Source organism: Pseudonaja textilis, chromosome 2, assembly GCF_049901715.1.
Source record: "Pseudonaja textilis isolate UNSWEBS1 chromosome 2, rPseTex1.2, whole genome shotgun sequence".
NCBI classification, from domain to species: domain Eukaryota; kingdom Metazoa; phylum Chordata; class Lepidosauria; order Squamata; family Elapidae; genus Pseudonaja; species Pseudonaja textilis.
In genome coordinates this window covers 216,747,094-216,772,281 of record NC_141991.1, presented here as the reverse complement: position 1 = coordinate 216,772,281, position 25,188 = coordinate 216,747,094, and the positions used below count along the sequence as shown (strand labels likewise).

General features: G+C 32.2%; 1 protein-coding gene across 1 annotated transcript in view; it reads right to left on the bottom strand.

The window, feature by feature from the left end:
• The window catches only part of MCTP1 (multiple C2 and transmembrane domain containing 1), a 140,285-nt gene that overhangs the window by 37,010 nt on the left and 78,087 nt on the right, over positions 1-25,188 (bottom strand). Inside the window, exon 16 of the mRNA XM_087927045.1 lies at positions 3,711-3,830. Coding sequence (XP_087783171.1) covers positions 3,711-3,830 — 120 coding nt within the window. The remainder of the gene's footprint in view (positions 1-3,710; positions 3,831-25,188) is intronic.

Below are 25,188 nucleotides of genomic sequence, written 5' to 3'. Positions count from 1 at the left end.
TTTAGCAAACTGTGGGATTCCATACTGCTTTCTTCATACATCCATCATTTTTATTTGATATTGTTTGTTCAGGCACCTTCAGAATCTTCTTTCAAATAATTTTATATCTTCATCTTACCCTGTTGCTTTAACATTTCGCATCATTAACTCTGGATTCATTACAATCTGCTGTTTTGAAATCCAATGCAGTCTGACTCTTCTCTATTTCTTGTCCCCTTAATATCATGAATTCAAGGATAATGTAGTCACCTCCTCCCAACATTTCAGTTATCTTATCAAACATTCTTAACAAGATTTCCAGGTTCTAACTTATTAATTCTGTGCAAGCATGTGCTTTTTTATCTAACCATGATACCTCTTCCCTTTCTGCTGAATCTGTTCTTTTTGAATAAATGTCATTTGTGTCATTTCACCAAGTTTCTGTGATGCTTATCACATTATATATATCTTCCTTTGTTAGCGTTCCAAACTTTCTATATTTGCCATACATTGTGTTCATTGCTGTAGAAACATTTGAAATATTGGTGGTACCCCTGCTGGCTTTATTGCTATAGTTTCCTGCCAATGATCCCTCTCTGCCTATCTGCTTCTCCTTTTATTTCTTGTATTGTTGACCCCGGTCCTTGGAAGTGTATTCAGTTCTTGACTTTTATAAAAGTTCTTTCATTCTGGGTTTAATGTGCCCCTGATGAAAATAGTGAGGTGCCAAAAATATCCATCACAGTCTTTGTAGTTTTCCTCTTGCCAGAATGTCTTTGTGTGGCCACATAGCCTATGATCACAAAGTATAAACCTTTCTCAGGAGTACCACCTTGACAGACCATCCTATTCACTTCCAGGATTCTGAAGCCTTAGTTCCTTTCAGCAGGGGATTATCCATCATCAGGTAAATTACCAACCATCATGAAATGTCTGCTCTTCCACCAATTAGTTCTTGTGTTTCTTTGAATCATGGAGATCTGTGAGTCTTTCACTGTCTTCTGTGAAATTATGGTTGGCAAAGGTTGCCCAGATAGCTGTGGGCTATCTACTAGAGGGAGAGAGTACAATAGCAATTATTGAGCTCCATCAACACTGTGTGTCTCACAATCCTCTTTCTTTTCCAGATCACATGCTTTCAATTCTCTTCTGCTTTGCAGTCTCTGGGATTCACTTCCCTTTTCTGTCTCTCTGAAGAATTTTGCCTGATCTGTCCAGGACTTCTCACTTTCTCTGGTGGGCTGTAGTGTAGAAACTCTGCCCTAAAACCTTGCACTTCTAGCAGCTTTAGTTTATGTTCTTTCAGGCAGAAAGATATGTATTGTGCATATCTTATAAGATCATCACAGCACTTTCTCTGCTATTATGTTGTTTGGAATCTTTCACTCACAATCCTCCTGCCAAAACTCTCCACAAAACCTCTTACTGTATTTGCTTGTCTTAATCACAAGGTTTCCAGAAGCTACCATACTTCTCTGGAAATATATCATACTACAAGTGATCAGGAAACTGAGATTATTAAGTAATAGAGATATTGTATTGGCATCATCTTTCTGAAATGTTGCATTCAATTGTCCTTAATATTTATTAGTTTGTTAACGGAAATTAAAACTATGAGAGTCTTGGAAAAACAACATATTCCTTAGCCTTGCTTCTTCCCCCCTATATTCTCACAATAATTAAAGTCTTTATTGAAAGATAATATTTTGTGCTAATTCTCATGGTATTCTATAGCACATTATCTCTAAACATGGAGGTATTATGTAACAACCATTGCTAAACAGTAATTCCATCAACTCTGAACAGATTAAACAGAGTTAAAATTTGCACATTCTCATGATTTAGTAAGAAACTATCAGATGAAGATAATAAAAAATGAAAGTTTTTTTAGCCATGCTTGTTTTTTTGCTGCCACTAGCCTGATTGTAGAAACAAAAATTGGTAACCTGGGAGAACAAAAGCAGGAAGTGTTTTGTTTGTTTTGTGGAGTCTAGCAGATTAGTACTTGTGCTGAAAATCTGATGATAAATATGTGTTTGGAACTAAACTTCTTCTGTTCTAAGTTTGTGAAAAAACAAGTCCTTCTCTACGATACACCAGAGAAAATTATATGTGAAAAAAATGACTTTTTCTGGATTGCTTTTTGAAGAAAAATAAGAAGGGAAAATGAGGAAAAGAATGTTGCAGTCTTTTCTCTAGTTGCTCAAAGAAAGGGTAGTAGTCATCTATAGTGAAAACAGTGCCAAAACTCTAAGCTCTGTGGCATTTAGTTGAAGGCAACGAGAAGAACTTTTTACTGTAAATTCATCGTATGTTCCTCCTCGGTGAGAATTAAAATGTTGGAGTATCAGAAAAAAGACTCAGGTTACAGTCTTCCTTATGCATGAAAGACAGCTTGGTAACCTTGGGCTAGTCATTCCCTCTCAACCCTAATCAGCGTCATTGCCTGTGACAAGCAAGCTAATAACAAAATCTTTTGTTGCATCATATATTCATAGTTTTTGTATATGGACCAAGTGACTATACTGCAAAAACAAGGAGACAATAATGTGGAATAAGCACTAAGAAAAACACTGTTCCTCCTTCAGAAAATAGTAAAATGAAATATAACTGACAAATTATGATTTCATAATGTGAAGCCATCATCTTTAGTTCCTTCTTTGTTTGTAAGAAAGAAGAAATGCCATCTAATTTCTACTCTTAATGTCATTCATAGAGTGAAGTTGCATCTTTCTCAAGTACAGTACTACTTTTGGTTTTTTTCTAAGTAGTGGTAAAGGTATATTTCTGTAACATATCTTATTCATCACATCAGTATAAAATATTCTGGGAGTTTCTTCAGGATTTTAAAAAATCGTTCTGGTTATTTCTGAATGCTATTTCCACATTCAAATTCTTAGGCTCTCCCTGTTGGACATCTTCTGCCATAATGTTTACATTAAACAAAGAATTGCACGAGCACCCAAAGTCTTCTCCTAAAATATATCTGAAAAGACATCCTCCAAATGTTAATTTATATTATAAATCATGTATCTAAATATTCTACTTCTTGATGACATACTAAATGCAAACCAAAGAAAAAGAACAATGCTAAGCAATGAAAAAGACGGTTTTCCAGACAAAACTCCTCATAAAAGGTGCTCATAACTCAAAAGGAAAGCAGAACAGCAGTAATACTCCAAAGGGATACTGCTCCAGAGGGTAGACACACAATGGAGAAGGCACGTTGCTTGCATCCCATCAGATGACATTGTTTAATGGATGAAACCTAGAGCAGCTGACTCTGTCAAAGGTACAGGAGAGCTAGAAACAATGGGAAGACTTCTTCAAATATCTAAGCATTACAACATATAGAGCTTTTTGGCTAATAGCATTTCTATAACTGAACATACTACTACATTCTGCATAGTGAAACTTCCAACGGTATTCAAGACCAGTCCCTTATAGGGTAATGCTTTGCAGTCATTCACAGATGAAATAACCAAGGCATGAATAATCATAAGAAGGGTTCTCCTGGTCCAGCAACATTCATAATTGATGCACCAGATGAATTTGTACAAAAGCCCTTCTGACTGCTACTTGATCTTTAAGCCACAAGTCTTGCTAGTGTTGAGCTTATGCCTGCCCATCTAAACCTTTTTACCTTCAGACACTGAAATAAGACCTTGAAAAAAAGTTCCACTCCCAAGATTTTTCTGTTAACAAATACATATATGCATAAAAAGACTTACAGTATCATGTGGCTGATTGTCCTTTCCTGATATGACCAAGAGGTAATTCCACACCAACAGCAGCAACAAGACTAGTGGAATCATGTACAGCTCAAAATTCCATGTTACAATCAGGAAAAGCTGGAACCAAGAAAAAGATTATTTATCTTCAATTATCCTGCAATAAAAGAATGGAATACTTGCGAGGGAAGCTTCCTTTGCTATTCAAATAGTACGTTTTCCTGTTTCAGCAGATTGGGAAATTTTGAGTCTATGGGGAAAGTACAGGCATGGAAGAAGGATTATATATCCATTTACAATGGTGTTAAAAATCAGTTTTGTTCACAGAAATAAACTACTTAATTCCACTTTAATGTACAAAACATGGGGCAAAAGGTATTTCAAATCTCAAATCACACTTATTCTTACCCACAGCTAAATATGGCACAGTAACATTTCAATTTAACAGAATATTGAGGGGAAGAGGTGTCTCTTAAATCTGAACATCTATTAAAACTTATGTAATTTGTGTCAAAGTTCTTATTTTTTATTAATATGTAATTGACTTAAATAGCATCATTTACAGAGAAATCACAATTTAGAGAGCAGATATAGGGAAGAAGGCCACATAAAACATTTGTCCATTGTATCTGAAGTTTGCTAGATCAAGATCCATTAAATCAAGGCTTAAGCATCATGTGATATGAGCAGTTATACAAATATGATAAATAAAATAAAAGTAATTATAATTCTGTTTCCCACAGAATGCCAAGCAATTAATTCAAGGCAAAGAAACTAATACTATTTCGCATTTTTGTTTCTTACACAAAAAGTGAAATAATAGCTAGTCTACTACTACAAACAATATAACTATTTTCATCTCTTTACATTAAATTCAGAAGGTTGTTTTATTTTGAAGAAATAAAAATTCAGGTGTCCCTTCTTTATAGCTGTGTAGACTCCGGGGAGTTTCAAAGTTTGACCATCCATATAAGAAAGTGTTTTAGTACTGTCAATATGAATGCTCTTAATCTGTCAATACTTTTTCTAAGAAGTCCCCCAAAATATTCCAAATGCAGAGTCTTATTCAGAAATACACTTTGGCAGTATATTTTTACGATACTATCAACAAAAGGAACTTGGGTCAACTGCTGGGACTGGAAGCGAATTTTAAGAATTGAACTGCACTTTCAAATTCCAGTTTTGATATATTATAAATGTGTTCATTTTACATTATTGTAGATGAAAGAACAATTACAATATGGATTTATTTTGATAACTCCCAATTAAGATAATTATTTTTGAACACTTCTTCAAACACTCCTTCAAAACAACAGGCAAGAATTCTTCCTCCTCTCTCAATAGGGAAGGACAGCTCTTAAGATGATGTTTGCCAATGAATGGCTTTGTTGTGACATATACACCGTATCTGGAAATCTACGTTTATTCATCGTCTGATTTCTGGAGATTTGATCAATCTTTAAAAACTCACAGTGTAATCAGTTATTGATATTGTTCAAAGATTATTTTGCTAGATCAGCAACACAAAGAGATAAAACAATACTGTGATCAGTAAAAGGTTAGGCATTTTGATGAAAGCAACCTTTAAACTTTACATTTAATTTTTGAACATTTTAACCATTACACAAGCAAAAATCCAATAGAACATATTCACCTTATATTTAAGTTTCTGAGGAATTACCACTAAGTATATGTGATATCTGTTTTCTAAAAAAAACAATAGATATATGGAAGGCAAAATGTAGAAATCTAGGGTATATCACACACTATTTAAATTCTTAAAAGTGAGAAATATATTATCTAGCTATTTTAAGCATACTTGTGCAAACAAAAAGCCAGTATGATTGTAACGGAGATAGATTCAATTTAAAGTGATCAATAGGACTGAGTTTTTGAAGGACAGCTTAAGCTTTCAATCTGAAATGAAGGATCTTCAATGGAAATAAAGCTTTCTTGTTTCTTATATATACTAACTCATTCCTAATCTCAGCATCCTTGAAAGCATAAAATAAGATACCCCCAAATATGTATTTTAGATGACAGTTTATGTGATCACATTAATAATTTAATGTAAATTCCACCTTATGTAATAATTACAAGATGCATCATGCATAAGCCAAGTATTATGTGAATCTATGGTTAATTCAGAATTCATTCCAGACTGCATAAATATGTTTGCATCAATGAATAATGAATAAATTTTGCCTGATCACATAAAGTTTGGAAGCAACACAACAGCTTTAAGGTAATGTAATAGTTGTATATTCCAACTCTTTCATTGACTATCTTTCCAATTCTTTGGAAAGTACAGTATTTAATGAAAAAAAGAAAAAAAAGAACCTATAATGAATCAATAATTGCATTAAACTTAACTGAAATTTCACATTAGAACTTACATTAGAGAACAAAGCTAAAAATTAAGGTAACAATAGACAAGAAGGAGGAAAAAACCCAAAGTTTTTGGAAATAGAAAAGCTTGCATTGTAAAATATACTGCATTAATGTTAATTTTTAGTATTTTTTTTTCTTGGCAAGGTTTTTCAAAAGTGGCTTGCCACTGCCTCCTTCCTGAGAGAGATTTATTGGCCCAAGATTACCCAGATTCTAGCCTGATGTCTTAACCGTTACACTAAACTGGCTCTCATTCCTTTATTATTTGGTAGGCAATCATATAGATATCATAGGACTTGCAATCTCTGAATTTAACCCCTTTATCTGTGTTTAAGAGCCAGGTCTTTATGGGCATATTGTTCTCCTTTTGTTGCTGATTTAGCACACCTAATAAACTTAACTATGACATGACAGTCAATCAGATCTGGCAAAATACTGATATTGCCGAGGGCAAGGAAAGTCACATTGATCTCATTCTTAATGCATTACAGGAGAGGGAATACATGCCACTTGCCAGGGAAGCTGGACTACTGTTCCCTTTTGCTATAATTCCGTGGCAGGTTTATTGCTTGTTTTTGCTGTTACAAAACACTGCAGTGTGATAAAACAAGAAAATATGGATTGATTCCAGTAGTATGGACATCTTAGATCAAGACAAAAAGTCAAACACTTTTGGTTTTATAAAGTCACATGATTGTGCATTTTTATGTTGAATATATTGTTTCTCAAGCACCATTCAGGGCGGAGCTGGCGTCGTGACGATACGGCATGCAATCTTGGAGGTCTGAGATCGCTGCCGATTTCTCTGCTCCTGGATGGTCCAATTGGATCTAAACCATCCCGAAGAGACGGTGAATGTAAAGAGCGCATCCTGTCAATTCCAGGGATACCGCAAAGTCCCTGGTAGATCCAGGAGAAGCTCTTTTTGCCAGCAGCAAAGAGGCAGCCATTAAAGCTGCTGAAGTTGGGACAGCTCCCAAACGAAAGAGAACGGAAAGAGAGAGTGTGCCGGTTTGGTGAGAACTTTTTCTTTACTTTAAGATTTGAAAGGACACCTTAAGGAAAAGAAAGAATCTGTAAAAGTTTTGACAGAAGTGACTAAGCAGTGATTTTAAACAGGAATGTCAAAGTTTTTTTTTTTTCTCATTGCTGGATTTTCTACACACGATCTTATATTTTGAAACTGGACTGGTTTTTTTCTCTTCTTTTTTCTCTTCTTTTTGATTTTATAATACCCCAGGGTAGATACTCCTTTTAGCTATTTTTTAAAAAAATATCTTTTCTTTTTTTTAATTAATTCTTATATTTTGCTTGGAAAAGGAGGGGGAAAGTGAAAGCAAAAGAAACTTTGTAACACTGCCAACTAGAGGCTTGGAAATATTCTATTTCTTTTTAACCAGACAAAGCTGAGAAAGAACTGAAACTTCTTTTTCAAGGACATTGCCTGTTTGATAAGATAGAGGGAAGAGCATGGGAGAGTATTATTACAGGTACTCTTCTGGGTTTCTATCAACAACTGGAGTCTGGTGTTGAAGCTTATAGGAAAAGAAAAGGTGATAAGTCTCTGGAGAAGAGAGTTATAACAAGAGCCTTGGATAATTAAACAAAGTGCAGTGTGCTCTTTTTATTTTTTCTAAGCTGCGCTACCCCTCCTCATCAATTTACTTTTTGTAATAGCTATTTGGATTTTTGGCCCTTTGGAACTTGTCTTTGTTTTTTGTTTTGTTTTTTGTTTTTCTTGTCTTTGGAAGTTAAATTTCTATGCCTGCTCTTTATTTTAAAGGAAAAGCTTTAGTATTAATGATTTTCTTCCTTTTGTTTTTAAGGGAGTAGTCTTTTTTTCTTTTTTGCCCTCCCCCTCCCTGGTATTTTTGTCTTTCCATCTACCTTCCATATTGGCTTTTTTTCTTTTTCTTTTGTTTATTTTTCTGGCCTTTTTTTTCTCTTATGCATCCTCTTATATTTGAGACCTATTAATTGGATTAAGGTGTTGAAGAACCTGAAGAATTTTCCCTTTCTCTTTTTTAGCTTTTTATTTTTTACTTTTCTGCCTTTTTTAGGATTTTACAACTTTTTCTTTTTTGTGTGTGTTTATGGTCTTTTCCTTCATTTTTGAATTTTTACTGCTATCTAACCAATCAATTGGATTAAGGTATACAAGAACCTGAAGAATTTTTTTTATTAGTATTATTATTACTATTTGGCTTCTTTTTCCTACTATTTTTATTTGGAATTGCAATTGGTTATTTCGCAATTGGATTAAGGTCTAGAAGAACCTGAAGATTTTGATTTGCTCGAAATGAGTAGGAAATTAACAGCCCCTGGTTCTCAACTTCTACTTCTTCCTCTCCACCATCTGGAGGACAATGTTCAATACAGACAATGTTACGGCAAGAAAAAGAACAAGAAAAAGTGACCCTGCAAATGATTATGCAAGGAATTCAAAATATTCAAACAAGAACAGAGAATATTGAAAAGAGAACAGAGAATATTGAACAAAGAACAGGGAAAACTGATGAAAAGGTGGAGAACATCCAACAAATGATGATGAAGTATGATGAGAGACTCCAAAAAATTGAAGAAGATGATAAACAAAGAGACAAGAAGATTGGAAATATTGATAACAGATTAATTGTAGTTGAAGAAGATAAAAGTGGTATGCTGAGACGGGAGATGGACAGATGAGAATTTTATTTTAGATTTCAAAACAGAGAGGAAGAAAAGGGACAAAACCTAGTTGAGATAATGATAGAAATATTGCCTGAAACTTTGGAAATAACTGAAGAGAAGATGGTGGATGGAATAGATGAGGTCTATCGAGTCTTCACAAGATACGCAATGAGAAATAGCTTACCAAGAGAAGTTCACATCAGATTTACAAAGAAAGCCATTAAAGCACAAATATTGCAAGCGGCAAGAGAGAAAACATTGAAATACAAAGACAAGGAGATTGTGGTCTTGAAACAAGTACCCTTCTTTTTGTTTCTAAATATATTTTTTTTCTGTTTTTCCCTTCATAGGCAATTAAGTGTAGGGTTTTTATCTTTATCGTTTTATCTTTTTCTTTTATCTTTTTATTTTTACCATGTAGTTTTATCTATAATATGTATTTCTTTTAAAGTTTACAGTCCTTTATTGAATAGTAATATAGATAAACCAGAAATCTAACATACATACATACATATATATACACACACACAAACACACACAGAGTACTTATAACAGGTTTTAAAAATTGTTAACTGTAAACTTTGAAAATAAATTAATTAACAATGTTTTTTATAAAAGTGCAGTTGTTGTTTTCTCCTATATTATCATCAATCCTTTGCTGCTTATTAATTAGATCTACATTTCTTATTACCCCATTGAGCAGTGTCACTTCCAATTGGTGCTGAGAGCTGCCATCTTTATTTCCTAATGCAGTTGCTCATTACCAAAAGGAAATGACAATGGTATTGCTGTGTAAATGGTAGCAGGGACCCAAATGGAGTTTCCATTTTCACCAATTACCAAGGGGTGGGATGAGAAATGAAGCTCATAAATTGTAATATTATAACAGGTGATATATCAAATTATAGAATTCCAACCACTATGGTAGGCCCTGGTGGATAATATAATTTTCAAATTCTCTCAAGATATAAAGAGCATTGACACAAATTTAAATACTGAGTAAATACAAGTAAAAAAAGTTTGTTATTTTGCAACATGTAAAAAAAACCTAGAATAACATCTATGAACAGCATATATTTGCCTCAACTGGTTCAGGGATAAGCAATGTTTGAGGGGTCAGGATTGTAACTCAAGATCCTCAAAGCTCTAGACTGCTGTAGGAAGGGGCATTACAAAGTTACCAAAAGAAGCAGGGGCAATTTTTTTTTTTTGCAGGTTTATTGTGTTGGAGTAAGAGTAGGAACAGGAAACCACTAGGAGGCACATAGTTCCCATTTCCATTTTACCCAGGACATCATTTTTTTCTGAAAAAAGAATTCCCAAGCTAGTTAATTGCATGAAATACCAATGTAGACAAATAGCTCTGTAATCTTTAACAGTACTCAGATACCATGATTTGCTCATAATCACGTCCTGTTCATATCTGGAAACAAAGATATGGCCAAGATTATAGTATGTTTCTTACTTGTTTTGTACCGGCATAGCCTAGTTGTTAGCAGCAAGGTCATTCTACATTCTTCCAAGGTGAGGAACTACAAAGAAACTCTCAAACAAGAAATAGTTCTTCTGCTTTCAAGCATTCAGCAACACGTTACTCTATTTACATTTAGGATGATGTACTGTATGCATCAAATTTCTTTGAAAATACAGAGGCAGTATAAACATGTACACCACTATTTCTTTTTGCTATTTATAATGAAAATTAATTTCACAAACTTTTAGTTTCTGGTGAAAAAGTCTGACCTATATTTAAAAGGTTGCTTCCAAATCAACTACATTATTTGCACTCACGGTGCTTATTTTGAAAAAGCAAAAACTCGTTTCTTATGTTGTAGCTTTTGTTTTGCTAAGGGCAGAAACTGAAATATTAGAAATTATTTTCCAATATATATTATTAATTTCATTTTAGCTTACCACATCTATTTTTCTAGTAATGATTAGTCTCTCTAAGACAGAGAGACACATGCATTTAATCTATGCATGTCATAAATTTCCTATATTTTTCTATATATATAATATGGAAAAACACAAGCAAAACCAGAAATGTATGTATGTTCTTATATATAAGGAAATCCTATGAAAATCCCTATAGGGAATGTGTTGGTTATTGTTACAATGTCTGTCATCCATGTAAGAGAAACAAAAATGAGATGGGCATTAAATTTGCATACAGCCTGAAGCACAGAGGTGCTTTATGTGAAGAATTGATGGGCATATCTTGCAGGAAAATTCTGTCATATTATCTCAGGAAAAAAACACCCCCAAGGAGATAATTTAAAGGTATCATGAGAATTTGCTTCGAAACATGAAAATACACTCAAACTCTACAGCAAGGGGAAATGTTAACCAAAACCTTGCAGATGCCACAACATAATCAATATTTTAATTAATTAACTTTGAGTTTAACATTGTTAAACACTTCCACTAAGATTTCAGAGTATTTTTAAAAATGTGGAAAACAAGTGTGTATGCGTGTATGCACAGTGTATCTATACATATATACTAGATGAGCAGCTCATGAGATATGATAAAATGCTCCCAGGTTAGTGATGCCTGCATAAAAAAATGAAGTTCCTCCTATAAATACAATCTACCTAATCCAGCTGTCTTTAGAAGCTTGATGAGCAATTTTTTGACATTTACTATGGTACACGTATAACTCAGTCATGGAGTTAGAAGCACAAAAATTGCCTTCACATTATCTGAACATAACTTTCTCATTAGAGCCTTCCACGGTATTACAGGTAGAACCTAACAATATCTTCTAGAAAAAATTATGTTACTATCAATATTTGTGAAGCTGTTTTAGACCAGTAATCTAGTTATTCTTAGTTCATTGCTGCCATTTTTTAGTTTTTCCTTTGCCTTGTGAGTTGAATACATTAGAAACTTTAAGCTTATGGCCCTGTCAGAAATCAGTATGACATTAATTTCTTTCATGTTATCCTTCATGTTATGGTATCCAAATTCTCAAAGTGGGCATATTCCTAATAAGACACCCATAGTCTTTAATCTACAATCTTTAAACATCCAATGATGTTAGTTTCTATCTCTGCAGATGAAATCCTTTGCATGTACAGGTGACTGCACGGTGGCTTTCATATGAGACAGGACCCTGCATTAGTATTAGCATATGGATAATGTTTTAATGTCTATATGAATTTGAACAGATATTTCAGGCTAATGGAATATCTGTAAATTTCAATAGTTTGGGAAATTAAAGATGGGGGAGCATTTTTTACACTACAAGAATATAACAAGAATCATAAAAATTTTGAATGGACAGATCTCATTCCACTGTGCAGTCCACAATCCTTTTCTGTTGCTGTTGACTAAAGTGCTTAGAGGTGACCCATATTACATTCATTATTCAGGAAATGGGAGCATACATAACACTTTATAATTGATTCAATGGGGCATGTCTATTTTAGAGAACTAACTTAGCTTATAAGTTCTTGGTATAAGCGATCGGAAAAAGAGCAGCCATTACTGACATTCTGAATCCCCAGTATCAAAACGTTTGATTTTTGTGTTTATTGTGATGTTCAAGTAAATTATATGCTTGATATTTACACTATTGTAAATATAGGAACTGAAAAACTTTCTAATGGTTCCAGTTTGACCACTGATTTTCCCAAAGGTAGGTAGGTAGATAGGTAGGTAAATGTGTGTGTGTGTGTATGTGTAAAACTTAGCAGCGAACATACCTTAATACTCCTTTCCTCCTTGTCCTATATTTCACACAACCACCAGTTTGTGAAGATGGGTTGAGCTGAGAATGAGTGACTGATTCAAGGTCAGCCAGCTCGCTTTCATGTCTAAGGCAGAACTAAAATTCATAGTCTTCTGGTTTCTAGCCTTACCCATTAGACCAAACTATTTTATATTTTATGAAACACAAATCACAGGGAAAGTATAATCAGTTCTATTTAATTTGACTGTCATGTAATCACACTGATTACCATTTTCCTTTACATATAAAAAAGAATGTACAAAATTTCAGAGTACCAACCAAATCATCCCTTTGAACTGAATCATTGAATAGATGCATTCAAATCAAATTAAGATATTTGATGGATTTTGTACATGCTCACACACTTGTATTGAGCCAAGTCTTGGAACTGATTCCAACCAGTTTTCATACTGAATTAAGCTGACTTACTAAATCAGAGTTTTGAATTGAATCTCCAAATCAAATCATGGCTGATTTGCATATTGCACACAAATACACACACTTTTCAACTGAGGATAATACTTCAATGCATTATGAAGAAGTTCTGATTACAAAGATTAGGCCGTTGTACTCAATTTTGGGAATCTAAAAGCATATCAGATTTTTTTAAGTACCAAAGCTCAGATATTGCAGAAACAAAATAGTAAGCCTGGTATTTACAATCACATTACTTTCTCTCACCTAGAGGGGAAAAAAACAGTTCACACTTGGTAACTGACTCAGATTTATGACTGTTGCAGGGTCCTGGGGTCATATGATCAGTTTCTGCAACCTGCTGAGAAGCAAAATCAATGAGGGAACCTGATTCGTAACTTAACATGTTATTAACTTAAAAACTGCAGTGATTCACTAAACAACTGTGGCAAGAAAGGTTGTAAAATAGGGCAAAATTCAATTAACAAATGTCTTGCTTAGCAACACACATTTTGGGCTCAACTGTAGTTATAAGTCAAGGACTACCTTTATTGGCAAAAGTGCTTATGAATTCTAGATCCAAACAATATTTATGACTATGAGCAGATTGTTCCCATTTTCCCAAAAAATTTTTTAGTATGGTTCTAAATATACTTTCAAATGATTATTTATCATAATTAAAATACAATGACTTGGTAGCTAAACTGTGCAAACTGTTACATCAGCCACTGTAAAAAGATCTTCTTATCCTCAGACAGAAGATTCCTTTACATCAGTATGAATTTGTGTTCAACAGTGTTCATGCATTCAACAATTGGGGTATACCATGGAAATAGCTTCTCCTCTTTGACAAATCAAACTACGAATTGTTTTGTAAGCACTATTTGTTCTAACCTGGATATTGACCACAGAAACTTAGGGTGGAGAAAAAGAGAGCTATCATTATAGAAGCTCCCATTTTTTAACTTTATTGAATTCACTCCAAATAGATTTCATCATAATACTTTTCAGTTTCTTTTGTATTAAAATTCCCTCACTACTTTATTTTTAATTGCAAGATTTTTTTTAAAGAATTCATGCAAACACACTGGGGATCTATTTGTGTTCTTTGCCTTCTTTGCCTTTTTATTGAGACAATGAAAAGCTGAAAACTCTCATGCTGATAGCCTGAAATATTTTTGCTACTACAGTGAGTCAAAGGGTGGCTCCCTTCCACCTGCATTTGACTTTGCATGTTCTAGTACACGCACGAATGCGCAGATAATATGATTAGAAAACAGCTTGTTCATAGAAAGCTGTAGTGTTCCCTTTTCAAGTCTCCCATGGTGCAGCACGCTGACAAAGGAATAATAAAGATGCACATTAATAGGCCTTTGTAGGTTTTTTTTAATCCCACTTAGTGAATCTCAATGAATTTTGCACTCACAGCTGTCTTATGTTAACCAAAGGTTGGAGGGGTAGACAAATGAATAAAAGGAAACTATTGTAATCATTGAAGTCCATATTTCTTAGAGCAAGGAATAACTTCAAAATATTATTTTTATGTGCTTTGTAATCAATAAAATAGAATGAATTCCAAATTTTGATTCAAGCAGGCCATGATTGAAGATCAGAATAATAACTCAAGTCTCCTTCCATAATATATACTTATTATCAGAATTATACAGCTAAGAAGAAGTTGCATTAAGGGGGAGAAAAATCTATATGGTAAAAAAAAAACATTATTGCTACGATGACTCGAAGTACCAAGTCATGTAAACCAGAGAAAGGTCTATTTTAGTAGCTTATATGCAGTTCACTAACCATTAAAGCAAGAAATTCTTTTCTCGGACAATGAAAAAAAATCCTTCTTTAATATTTTGTTCTACACTATTTTTTAACTGCATTTTCCAAGGAACCCTGAAACAGAAACAGCTATTCATACACGTTGCTCATCTTTAGAGTACTACTTAATAAATGGCGTAAAAGCAGTATACAAGTGTTGCTTACTACTGCTCCATGCCAACCTCATAAGAACCACTGCATTTCTCTCACATAGCTAAAAGGAAATCATGTAGGTGGGCCTGTTTAAAGATGAAAAGAAAAGCAAGATTAAGAGATTGAGACTTCATTTACCTCATTAGTGACTTGAAAATACAGCAAGTGCTGAATAGTGTTTTGTGTAAACGAAATAGAATATAGTCGGTCAGAACCTCACAGATGTATTGATAGCTGAAAAGCAATACATTAAAAGAATGTTTTTTTGCAAATCACACCAAAATTTTTGGATTTGAACTAATAATTTGAATTTTGTCACTGTGTTTTTCCCCCTCAGATCATCCAGGAAAAGAGAATCTCAAAGCATGATATTTAAGTCACTTGCCACAAAATCATCATTAAAGTTTGAAAATTATACAAACGTAGTCTAGTTAGAGTTGGTTCATAAGTCTTGAATAAATAAATAAATAAATAAATAAATAAATAAGTAAGTAAGTAAGTAAGTAAATAGCTAAAGGCTTGTCTTGAAATGTCACTGATTTTGTGAGACAATAGTGCTACCTAGGGGTTCAAAAGCAGAACAACATTCATTTATCATTAATTTGCTGAATTATAAATTGTATAAATTAGCAAAAACATAAAAATATTGTGATATTAGATATATGAAGAATGTCTTCATAAAGACATAAATTTAAAATTGTCCATCCTTGTCTCTGCTTGGCTATGTTTCTGCTAGTGCAATGCTAGTGAAATTCATTTTAAAGAATATTTATTGAACTTTTTTAGAACTGAGCTAAAACTAAAAAAATGAAGAAATGTGAAATAATAAGTTCAACAATGAGGGAAAATGCAGAGACTTTACAAATATTGCTCACTGCAAATGACTGAATGTTCTAATCAGTAGGTTTCTGTAAATACCTTTTCTAGATAACTTTACCACTGAAGCACAACATGTGATAAAGAGCTGTTTCTAATATTACAGTGAAAGGACTAACACTGATACAGGAGGAATTCCTTGTGCTTCTGCTTTCAGAGAAAACATCACTAAATCACGCTAGCTTACTTTTAAATGTTATTTTCTAGAGTGGTTGAAACACTTCTACAGTAGCAGCTTTGCATACTTCATACTGACTGTTCAATTATACACTTTAAATAATTATGTTTTTCTGCATGATAAAATAAATATTTGATATGTCAATAATAAAATGATTAATATGTATGCTAGTTAATATATGCATTCATTATAATTATTAAAACACTTTTACTGAGCAGAAGACTAATATGTAGTTGTAAATCAAGCATGGTATTTGATTCTATACTTTTTATTATAATACAAGCATGCAGATTAATACATGTACCTTTGCATATATCAATAAATATTATCCACCTGTTTGGAAATTGTTCAAAAGCAATAGCATAACTTGGTATACTGTATATACAATATTTCAGTCTATATATTTCATATTTAATAGGTCAATTCAATTCATTAACTTTCATAATCTAAAATAAAACAAATCTAAGCATTTTGCAACTTACCCCTATATTTTATTAAATTACAGGTAAGTAAGAATAACCCTCAGGCATACAAATTTAAACTGAAACTAATTGCATCAAATTAGAATAATGAAATTTAAAAAGTATTTTTTAATATTAACTACACTTTGTTTTTAAACTGCTTTAAAAAATTTTATGCAGAAAATTACTTTAAAAAGCTGACATTAAAATAATTCAGTGTACTTTTAAAATTATTAAAATTTTGGTATATGTTCAAAGTATATGCTTTTAAAACAAATAGTAAATTTAGGAAAAAGACTTATATTGTTAAAAACTATGATATTAGTTTCATTTGTAAAAAAGTACAAAATAGTCCTGTTTTAGAATTGAAATTATTAAACTTGGCTCCAATACAAAATGTCATATTTAATCGTGACCATAAAATTAAATTATAGGAATAAAATTTATGTTTATATATTAAAATTGCATTTCGCAAATAAATACATATTCTTGTTCAAATTTTAAATAATTCTTTAGTATTATATAATCTGCTGTTACCAGTGTTATATTTCTACACTTCAAACAGATATATTTTTATTGAACAAGTAATAAGAGAAAACTCTGTTCTTATTCGCCTTCCCTTTACCATTTTTTTAACAATAAGCACAATTATTTCAAACAAACAAAAAATAAAACTCATAATATATTTCCTGGAAGAAAAGGAGAAATGTACATCAAGAAAAATATTTTAGGGCAGGACTTTTCTGAAATGTTTCTGATTTTTTTTTTATTATATGGTACTTAAAATCTATAAAAGAATATACAACTGTCAATTAAAAAACTTAAGAAGGTGCATTAAACTCTAAGATTTGTGTCTTGTCATTAATTTATAAAGCTTTGTAGACTTCTTATTTCATTCCTATCATTTGTGTGGCAGTCAAGGTTATTGTTAGAAAGAAGTTTAAAAAGGCTATACCAAAGACAAGCATTAAATAAAAGAAAAATCTTGATATAATAAATCATTTTAATCAAATTTTTGGCTGTGGCTATAGTGCTTTAAACTTTAGACAGTACTAAAATTTTATCTTAATCCACGGAATGATTAAAAGGATCAGCCATACATCAGTGAAATCAAACTTTTTAACTTCTACAGCACACGTTATATGTATTAAAGTAGATTATAAATCTCATGTAAAAATTGATCTGTTCTGTCATCCAGGAACAGAGTTTGCATTTTGCCATTGATAAAACAGGAACAGAAGATATGAGGAACACACATGATTCTTTCAAGACCACAAAGATTTTTATTGTCTCTCATCTACTGAAATCTAACTTATATTGACTCTGGTTTGTATTTTAACAATCAGCTCTATGTTTATTCAGAAATCATACTTACAATAGATGTCCAATTTATGTCCATTAATTTGTGTATTACACAATTTGTATATTACACAAAGGATTACAGCTTTATAATATGGTTTGAAACTTATTATACAAAAGCAATTATTGAGTGAGATTTATGTCAGTGTAAAACTGCATAGGATCAGCTTCATTATTCTAGTTAAATGTATATATAATACCAGTTTTAGATTTAAAAAAAAACAAGACAAGAAATAGAAGACATGTTGGTTGTTTTTTGAAATGTATATATCTCTAGCGTCTCTATATCAGTTACATCAAATTTATTGAAATATTTAATTCAAACAATTTATTACCAGAATGTATGAATTAGAAAACCCCCAAATACTCAGGTCAGTTATTTCACCCTTGATGGACATATCACATATAATTTCACTGCTTCAATCTCTCTATGATGTGTGTAATTTGTAATCTTGATGGGCCACAACATGGGAAGATTAATGCTGCTTTCATGATTTGGAAATATTTTTTTTCAGAACGTACATTACTATTAATAAATTTTCTTTCATACAGAATTCATTAAAATATTTTTTTAAAAAAACAGATAGCCAATTCATTTCCTTTCATTTTTTGCTGCCAAAGTTATTCATACATTAAAAGGTGGGATATAATTTATATAAATAATCTTTTATTCCATAAGATCTCACTGTTATGGTGAATTTAAACAAAAGTAAAAATGCATAAAAATCAGTAAACTTTAAAATGAAATGAATAAGTGAAAGAATCTAGTGAAAAATTATCTAAATGAAACCATCTATATCACAAAATCCTTTATGAGGATGCAACAGTTTGGCAATTAAATTAACAATTATGCATCTTATATGCAGGCCATATAAACTGGCACTTTTGAAATACAACAGTAAGACAGGAATCCTATACAAATTTCTATGGAACAATGCTTACCAAATTTAAATGGAGTTGTATAGTATTAAAAGGAGCTGTATAGTATACCAGCTTAATACATTTATTTATTTCAATTTAAAACCTAATTCAACTGCATATTTTTGTTAGTATAACTTAAAGTTCATTTTACAATTAGATAAATTTTAATAATGTAACACATTCATTTTTCCTATAATGTATTTCAAATTTCTGGTCAAAACCTCAAATTCCTAATAAAAATGCCAAATTATCAATAATGAAGGAAAATGAAGAAGAAACATGTACTTATATATGTCTTAGCTATAACTGAAATAAAAGATAAAATAATAAAATTAGCAAATGAATGTATAAGTCATTATCACAATGAAAATTCACGCAGTTTGGCAGTTACCTCTTTGCTTTAGACTTACTATAATAATACTAACTAAACCTCCAACAAAGACGATCAATTATTTACTTTCAGGAAATGTGTAAGTTCATTGTGAGTTTAGAATAAAACATCCTATTTTGATGATATTTTGGGGTAAATTACTGTGCAGGTATTTAATGTTCATGCTGTAACTAAGACATTTCCCCTTCTAACCTTTGATTCTGATATGGTATCCCTTAGAATATAAGGGTTACAAATCCCTTTCATTGCTTTAACAAACTCTTATTTTTCTTGCTCTGCTATACATGCTATCGGGTCTATTTGCACTCATTCAATACTACATGACAGATAAAGTTACAGCAAATTTGTTTTTCTCAAAAATGCAGTGAAGCCTAATATCCCTTAAGTAACAACAGACTTGTCTTTCATTTAAGAGAGAACTGGCATAATTTTCTCCCAGAAACAAACCACCCCCTTACAATGGCTCTGTTCTTAAAATTCTGAATGCGATACAGCTCAATTTGCAGGTGTTCAGGTAGAAAGGTGAAAGGGTATTTGACCCTAATAGAGTAATTGTTTCTTGGGTAGGTAACTCCAGACAGTTCAGTGATACGGTTCTACAGTAGTACGAGATGGGCTGCCCGAGTTATCAGCTGTGACTTGCATTGGTGCACTCAAATGCTCAATCACTGAAATAGATACATATTACATCTGCTGAAAGAAAGAAGATACACAAATCCACCCTCAACACAGAAGTAGAGAAACAAATACCATTTCATTGAAAAAGTGTCCTGTAAGAATATTCTGATAGTTACTAATTTTAGCTGCAAAAGTTTACAAAAGTAATAATTCCTGAAATATTACTATCTTCACAGACTGCCTTCCAGCTTTAAAAAATACTAAGTTTGGGATATTGTGAATTGCACTCAAAATAATTAACCAATAAAAGCTCAAACAGAGTTATTCATAGAACTAAGCAATTTTAACATGTAAACTAGATCTATTAGCATGTAAATTCCTGACTAGAAACAAGACAATTAAATCTGCTTAAGAGTGTTAAAAATATGGATAATATGGCCTTATATAATATGGCTTCTAATTTTGTTTTCATGCATCAATTCTACAGTACTTGTATTTATCCCTGCTCCTTTTGCTAATAGTATAGCAGAAAGGCTGCAACTATGGACTGCTCAAATCTTGTGTTATTAAACATACACAGAGTTTCTTCCAATAGAACACTTGTTCATGAAAGATTGAAACATTCATTCGTTACAACTTCAATTTAATTTAGAATTAGTTGCAGCGTAATTCCTGTTTAGCTTTTATTTCAAACTGAAGCCATGTGCATTTGCCTTTCAGAGGTAAGATAAGTAGGTATGCACGCCTCCCATCAACTGGTTCTTGCTATCTCATCTCAGCCCAGCCCAGAAAACACTCTAGTCTGCTTGTTCTGCCTTGATCTGCACAGCAAGTAGAACAGCGTAGCAAAGGAAAGTGCTGTAAACAAAGAGCTTAGGAATGAAGGATGGGAGTTGCAAAGCTTTATGGCTGCAAAGACAGGAGGGGGGAGGCAAATGAAATGCTGCTAGCTAAACCACCCTGGTAGGGATGATATGGAGAGAATCACTAGGATTAAACACTACATGAAATGAAAGAGAGGAGTCTTTCTCCCCATCTCACACATTATAAACAGGAAGGAAAGAAAGAGAGAGACGCTGCCCACACACACTGATTTCATTACAGGGCAAAACACTCACTAGGTGACAATCTTACAGAAAAGTAAGAGGAGCAATATTGTTTATTGCTGCATGCAAAGTATTCTAAAACAAAAAATGATAAGGATCAAGGGTGACCTAAAGGATATGCAGTTTTCAGAGGGATATATTTTTTAAACGTTTATTTAGTGTGTTTATGCAGACAGACATAAGATGATCGTAAGAGATTCATCAAATATTATAGTTTTATTTTGAAATTAAAGCACATGTAATAGCACATGGCATGTATTACTTCCACATGAGAGATTATTTATACTATAACATCAACAGTAAGTAGTAAGTATGCATGACCACGAAGTCACCAGGAGTCAAGTTTCACTTGCAGCAGATTTTTAGTTTTTAAGACAGTGATCAACTAATGTTACATCAGCCTTTTTTTTCTTCTTTTTGGCTTTATCATTTTAATGAGAGAAGAACCTGAATTGGCCCATTAATGAATCATTTCTAGTTAAGGAAGGTGACCATTATAATTTGAATGGAGACATGGTATATTCTTGTTGCCTCTGAGAGTAATGAATGCTACTATGTGGTTGACATTAATTGCATTTTCAATATATTCTAATTCCGTGTTGGGCTTTAAAAGCAGGTTCCTTTTTTTCAGAACAAATTATTGTTAGTACTTTTTTAAATGTATTTTTAACTTACTTTTTATTTTGATGAGCTAGGAATTATAATTGTCAGTTTTTAAACAGAACATTCCTAAGATTGTTTAAAAAACTAAGAATAATGGGACCGTTGTGAACTGTCCTGAATACTATTACAGAATGGCTTTCTTATGAAGTTTTAAATAGCTTTTTCCTTAATTTCATGTGTAAGAAAAGTATTTCTCAAACACAATTTTGTATTTCTAATAAAATATGTTAGAATATCCTATTTCTTTCACATAAATGAAGACGTCCATTATTTTCTGAAAAGTGATTTCAATCGGATTCCTTTTCCAGAATATTTCTGCTCAGATGGATAAAATACACTAAAATGTTATTTAAGTATAAATTGGAATCCAAATTTCTAATTTTGCTCGTTGAATTTCTATATATATAAAAAAAACACTGTTCATACCCTAAGAGGTTTTTTCCTTACAAGATTGCTAAATTTCTTTTCAAATAAGAGACTTAAGTTGTTAATGAAGGCTCACTCTTACTTGAAATTTCACCTTATAACTAGAAATTCAAAAACAGCCTCAGACCAAAAATTAGGTAACTATGAACATTTGAGATGTACATAAAAAGAAGCCAAAAAAAGCTAAGGATCATTTCAACAAATGGAACTGAATATGAATAATAATAGGAATAAAGAAAAAGAACAGAAATAAAGCCATAACCTTGGGGGGGGGGGGAGGATATCAAGATATTTATTTATGAATTAGACAGCCTGAGATTTTCCCATCATCAGATTAACTATTTTCCTCATTGTATGAGAACTGATCTAATGCACTTAATGAATCAAGAAGAAAGGAACATTTTCAAAAATACAAGCATAAACACATCAACAGCTTATTTCTTCACAGGTATGTGTATTCAATCTCCAACACATTCCTCTATCCCATTCAGAGAGAACAGCAATTTGTGGTAATACAAAAGATTTAGATCATGAAAATATACTATTTTCTGCAATAACAAGTTTTCAAATTCAATTCTTATTGTATACATGAAACAGATCCCTCTCCCTAATTTATTAGAAGCAGTTTCTCTTAAACATAGAATTCTGTGGTTGTATGTCTAAATTATTCAATTGAATATTTAAATATTTATATAAATCAGTATGTTATTTCCTTTAAAGAAATAATTTAAATCCTAATACTCAGTATGGATAGGGAATGTAATTCCATGTGATTTTTTGTGTTTCACTACCTCCTTTAATTCTAAACTATCTCCCCTATGTGGAATTAATGCAGCCCTGCCAAACCTCAGGTCCAGAGGAACAGCTGTTTTGATGGGTTCTGCACCAAAGAGAGCACTGAAGAGAGCACATGGGAATCAAAAGACTATGGTTAAATACTACATACAGGCTTCTGAACTTAACAATAAATGTTATTCTCTCGGGGTACACACACTGAAATGTTCACAGCCATTCAATGTGAATACGTTCTGTAACTGTGGAAAATCTCAGCACACTTTTATGGTAATAACAGATGTATGCCATCTGCCCAGGTTTATGGTCCAGAAGATGTTCAATTGCTACTGTCTTATTTCAAGGAAAGTTCCTCTTACAAATCTCTATGAGAAAACTATATTATATAATAATATATATAGTAAAATAAGCCATTTTATCTAATGGTTGCTACTAGACTCTAACCATGGAGGCCCAGGATCAAATACAAACTCATCCAATGAAATTAATTGGATGACTTTAGGTGAGTCACTCTCTACCCTCCAACAGAAGAGTTATTGCAAAAAATTAGGAGAGGGAATTCAATGTCTAGCATCCTAAGCTCCTAGAGAAACGTTTCAATGTATAATAATACGACTAAATAAAAATGAAAATACCTCTTTATACACTGGAATATACTACCTGAATTATTTCTATTTTCTTTTTTGGTCTTTTTTTGGCAGATTTACCAAAAATGAGTCTATTAAATAATGTTCATGTTTCTCCATTATATTGTTATTCTATGAATCCCCTATTAATCATAAACTTGTAATGACAATTTAAGACCTTAATCATTTCAAGATGGACCTCTAGCTTTTCATGTGTGATGGCTAAACACAGAAATGGTTTACATAAATATGTACAAACCTAAGCTAAATAAATCTGAGCATTAAAACAGGAAAAATAGTACTGGAACTGCTTTAGATTTACTTTAAAAATCTAAAACAGGTTGCAGATGAATGTTAGTTAAAATCAAAAGACAACAACTACATAATCTTCCAAGCTCTTGAAAAAAATGTAGCATATTTGTATCTCCTTATATGAAAGGATTGTTATTTAGAACAAGATTTGACTATTTATACCAAATTAAATAATTTGAGAATATCATTTACTTTTTATAAATTAAGACTTAATTTTCCTTAAAGTAACATAGCAATTATTGTATTATGACTTGTATACTGTAAGCTAAAAGGACATATTGTAACATAAATCTTAAACTTTTCATTTAACTGCCCAAATTCAAATCCTACCTTTTTGTGCACTCTGACATTTTTGCCTGGCATTTTCATTAATTTTGCAACATACATAAGTGTAACTGAAATGTTACCTGATCAATATTATGTCTCTTTCATGTAACGCTAGGGAGCACATTTCCCCAAAGACCACACAGCAATGCAGGAAATAAATGTGTAAAATATCAATGTTAATGTTAACATAGCAACACTTAATGTATAACAACTGAAAAGGCTAAAACAATTCAAAATAGTTCACAGTACCACAAATTATCCACAAACCTATTTACAGAATAAAATTTGTCTGCCAAAGTAATTCACTAATTCATTTTGAAGTACTTCTTTTTACTTAAATCTTAGCTATCCAATTATTTTTCAGCCCATTATAGTAATATGACAGTGGAGGAAAAAGGTTGCATACATCTTCATCTGCCCTAAATCCAACTTCTACAAGTACAGGAATGAGTGGCAAAGAGCTGAATAAGTGCATGTTAAACTTACATAGAAGTAATCCAAATTTTTAATTTAAACTTAAACAAAAAGCTAATATTTTAAAAAAACTATTAGTTTTGTAAACTGAATGTTCAGTTATGATCAATATAGAAATTGGAAGAACAATACCTATTGGAGGAAAAAGTGTATCATTTGTTTCTATACTATTTAAATCCTAAGCTTTGGAACACGTTATCTGAACCACACACTAGGTGCTGGCACTTGCTGTGATTTGAGAAATATGTTATTTGTTAATTCTCTCTTCTCAAACAGCTGCAAGAATAAAAAATGGGATTCCACTTTGCACAACTTTGCTTTTATCTCTGTTGCTCATTTACTCTCCAATTTGTTAAAACCGTTAAAATCTTATTATTTCAAAAGTATTTTAAAGAGTTTAAATTTTGCAGAATGGTGGATATAGGTTGCAATTCTATAATCAGTAAATGTGCGAAGACTCAGAGACATAACTGTTACTGAAAATGAGTCTTAATAAAAAGCTATCTATTACTGTGGCTCTTTGACAGTAGAATAGGTTATTGAAACCTACCTTATGACAAGTCAATCATTAAAATCTTGACTATAAGCACACACATATTAGCTGCCTTTTATCAAAAGGCCTTGAAAACATTCAGATGCTACCTATCAACATAAAGATAATGTTATATGAAGATCATGCCATATTATTTAAAATGTTAAGGTTCTTATTTTGATTCTTTCTTAAAATCTGTTACTCCTTTGCACTACCTTGACCAATGTAGAA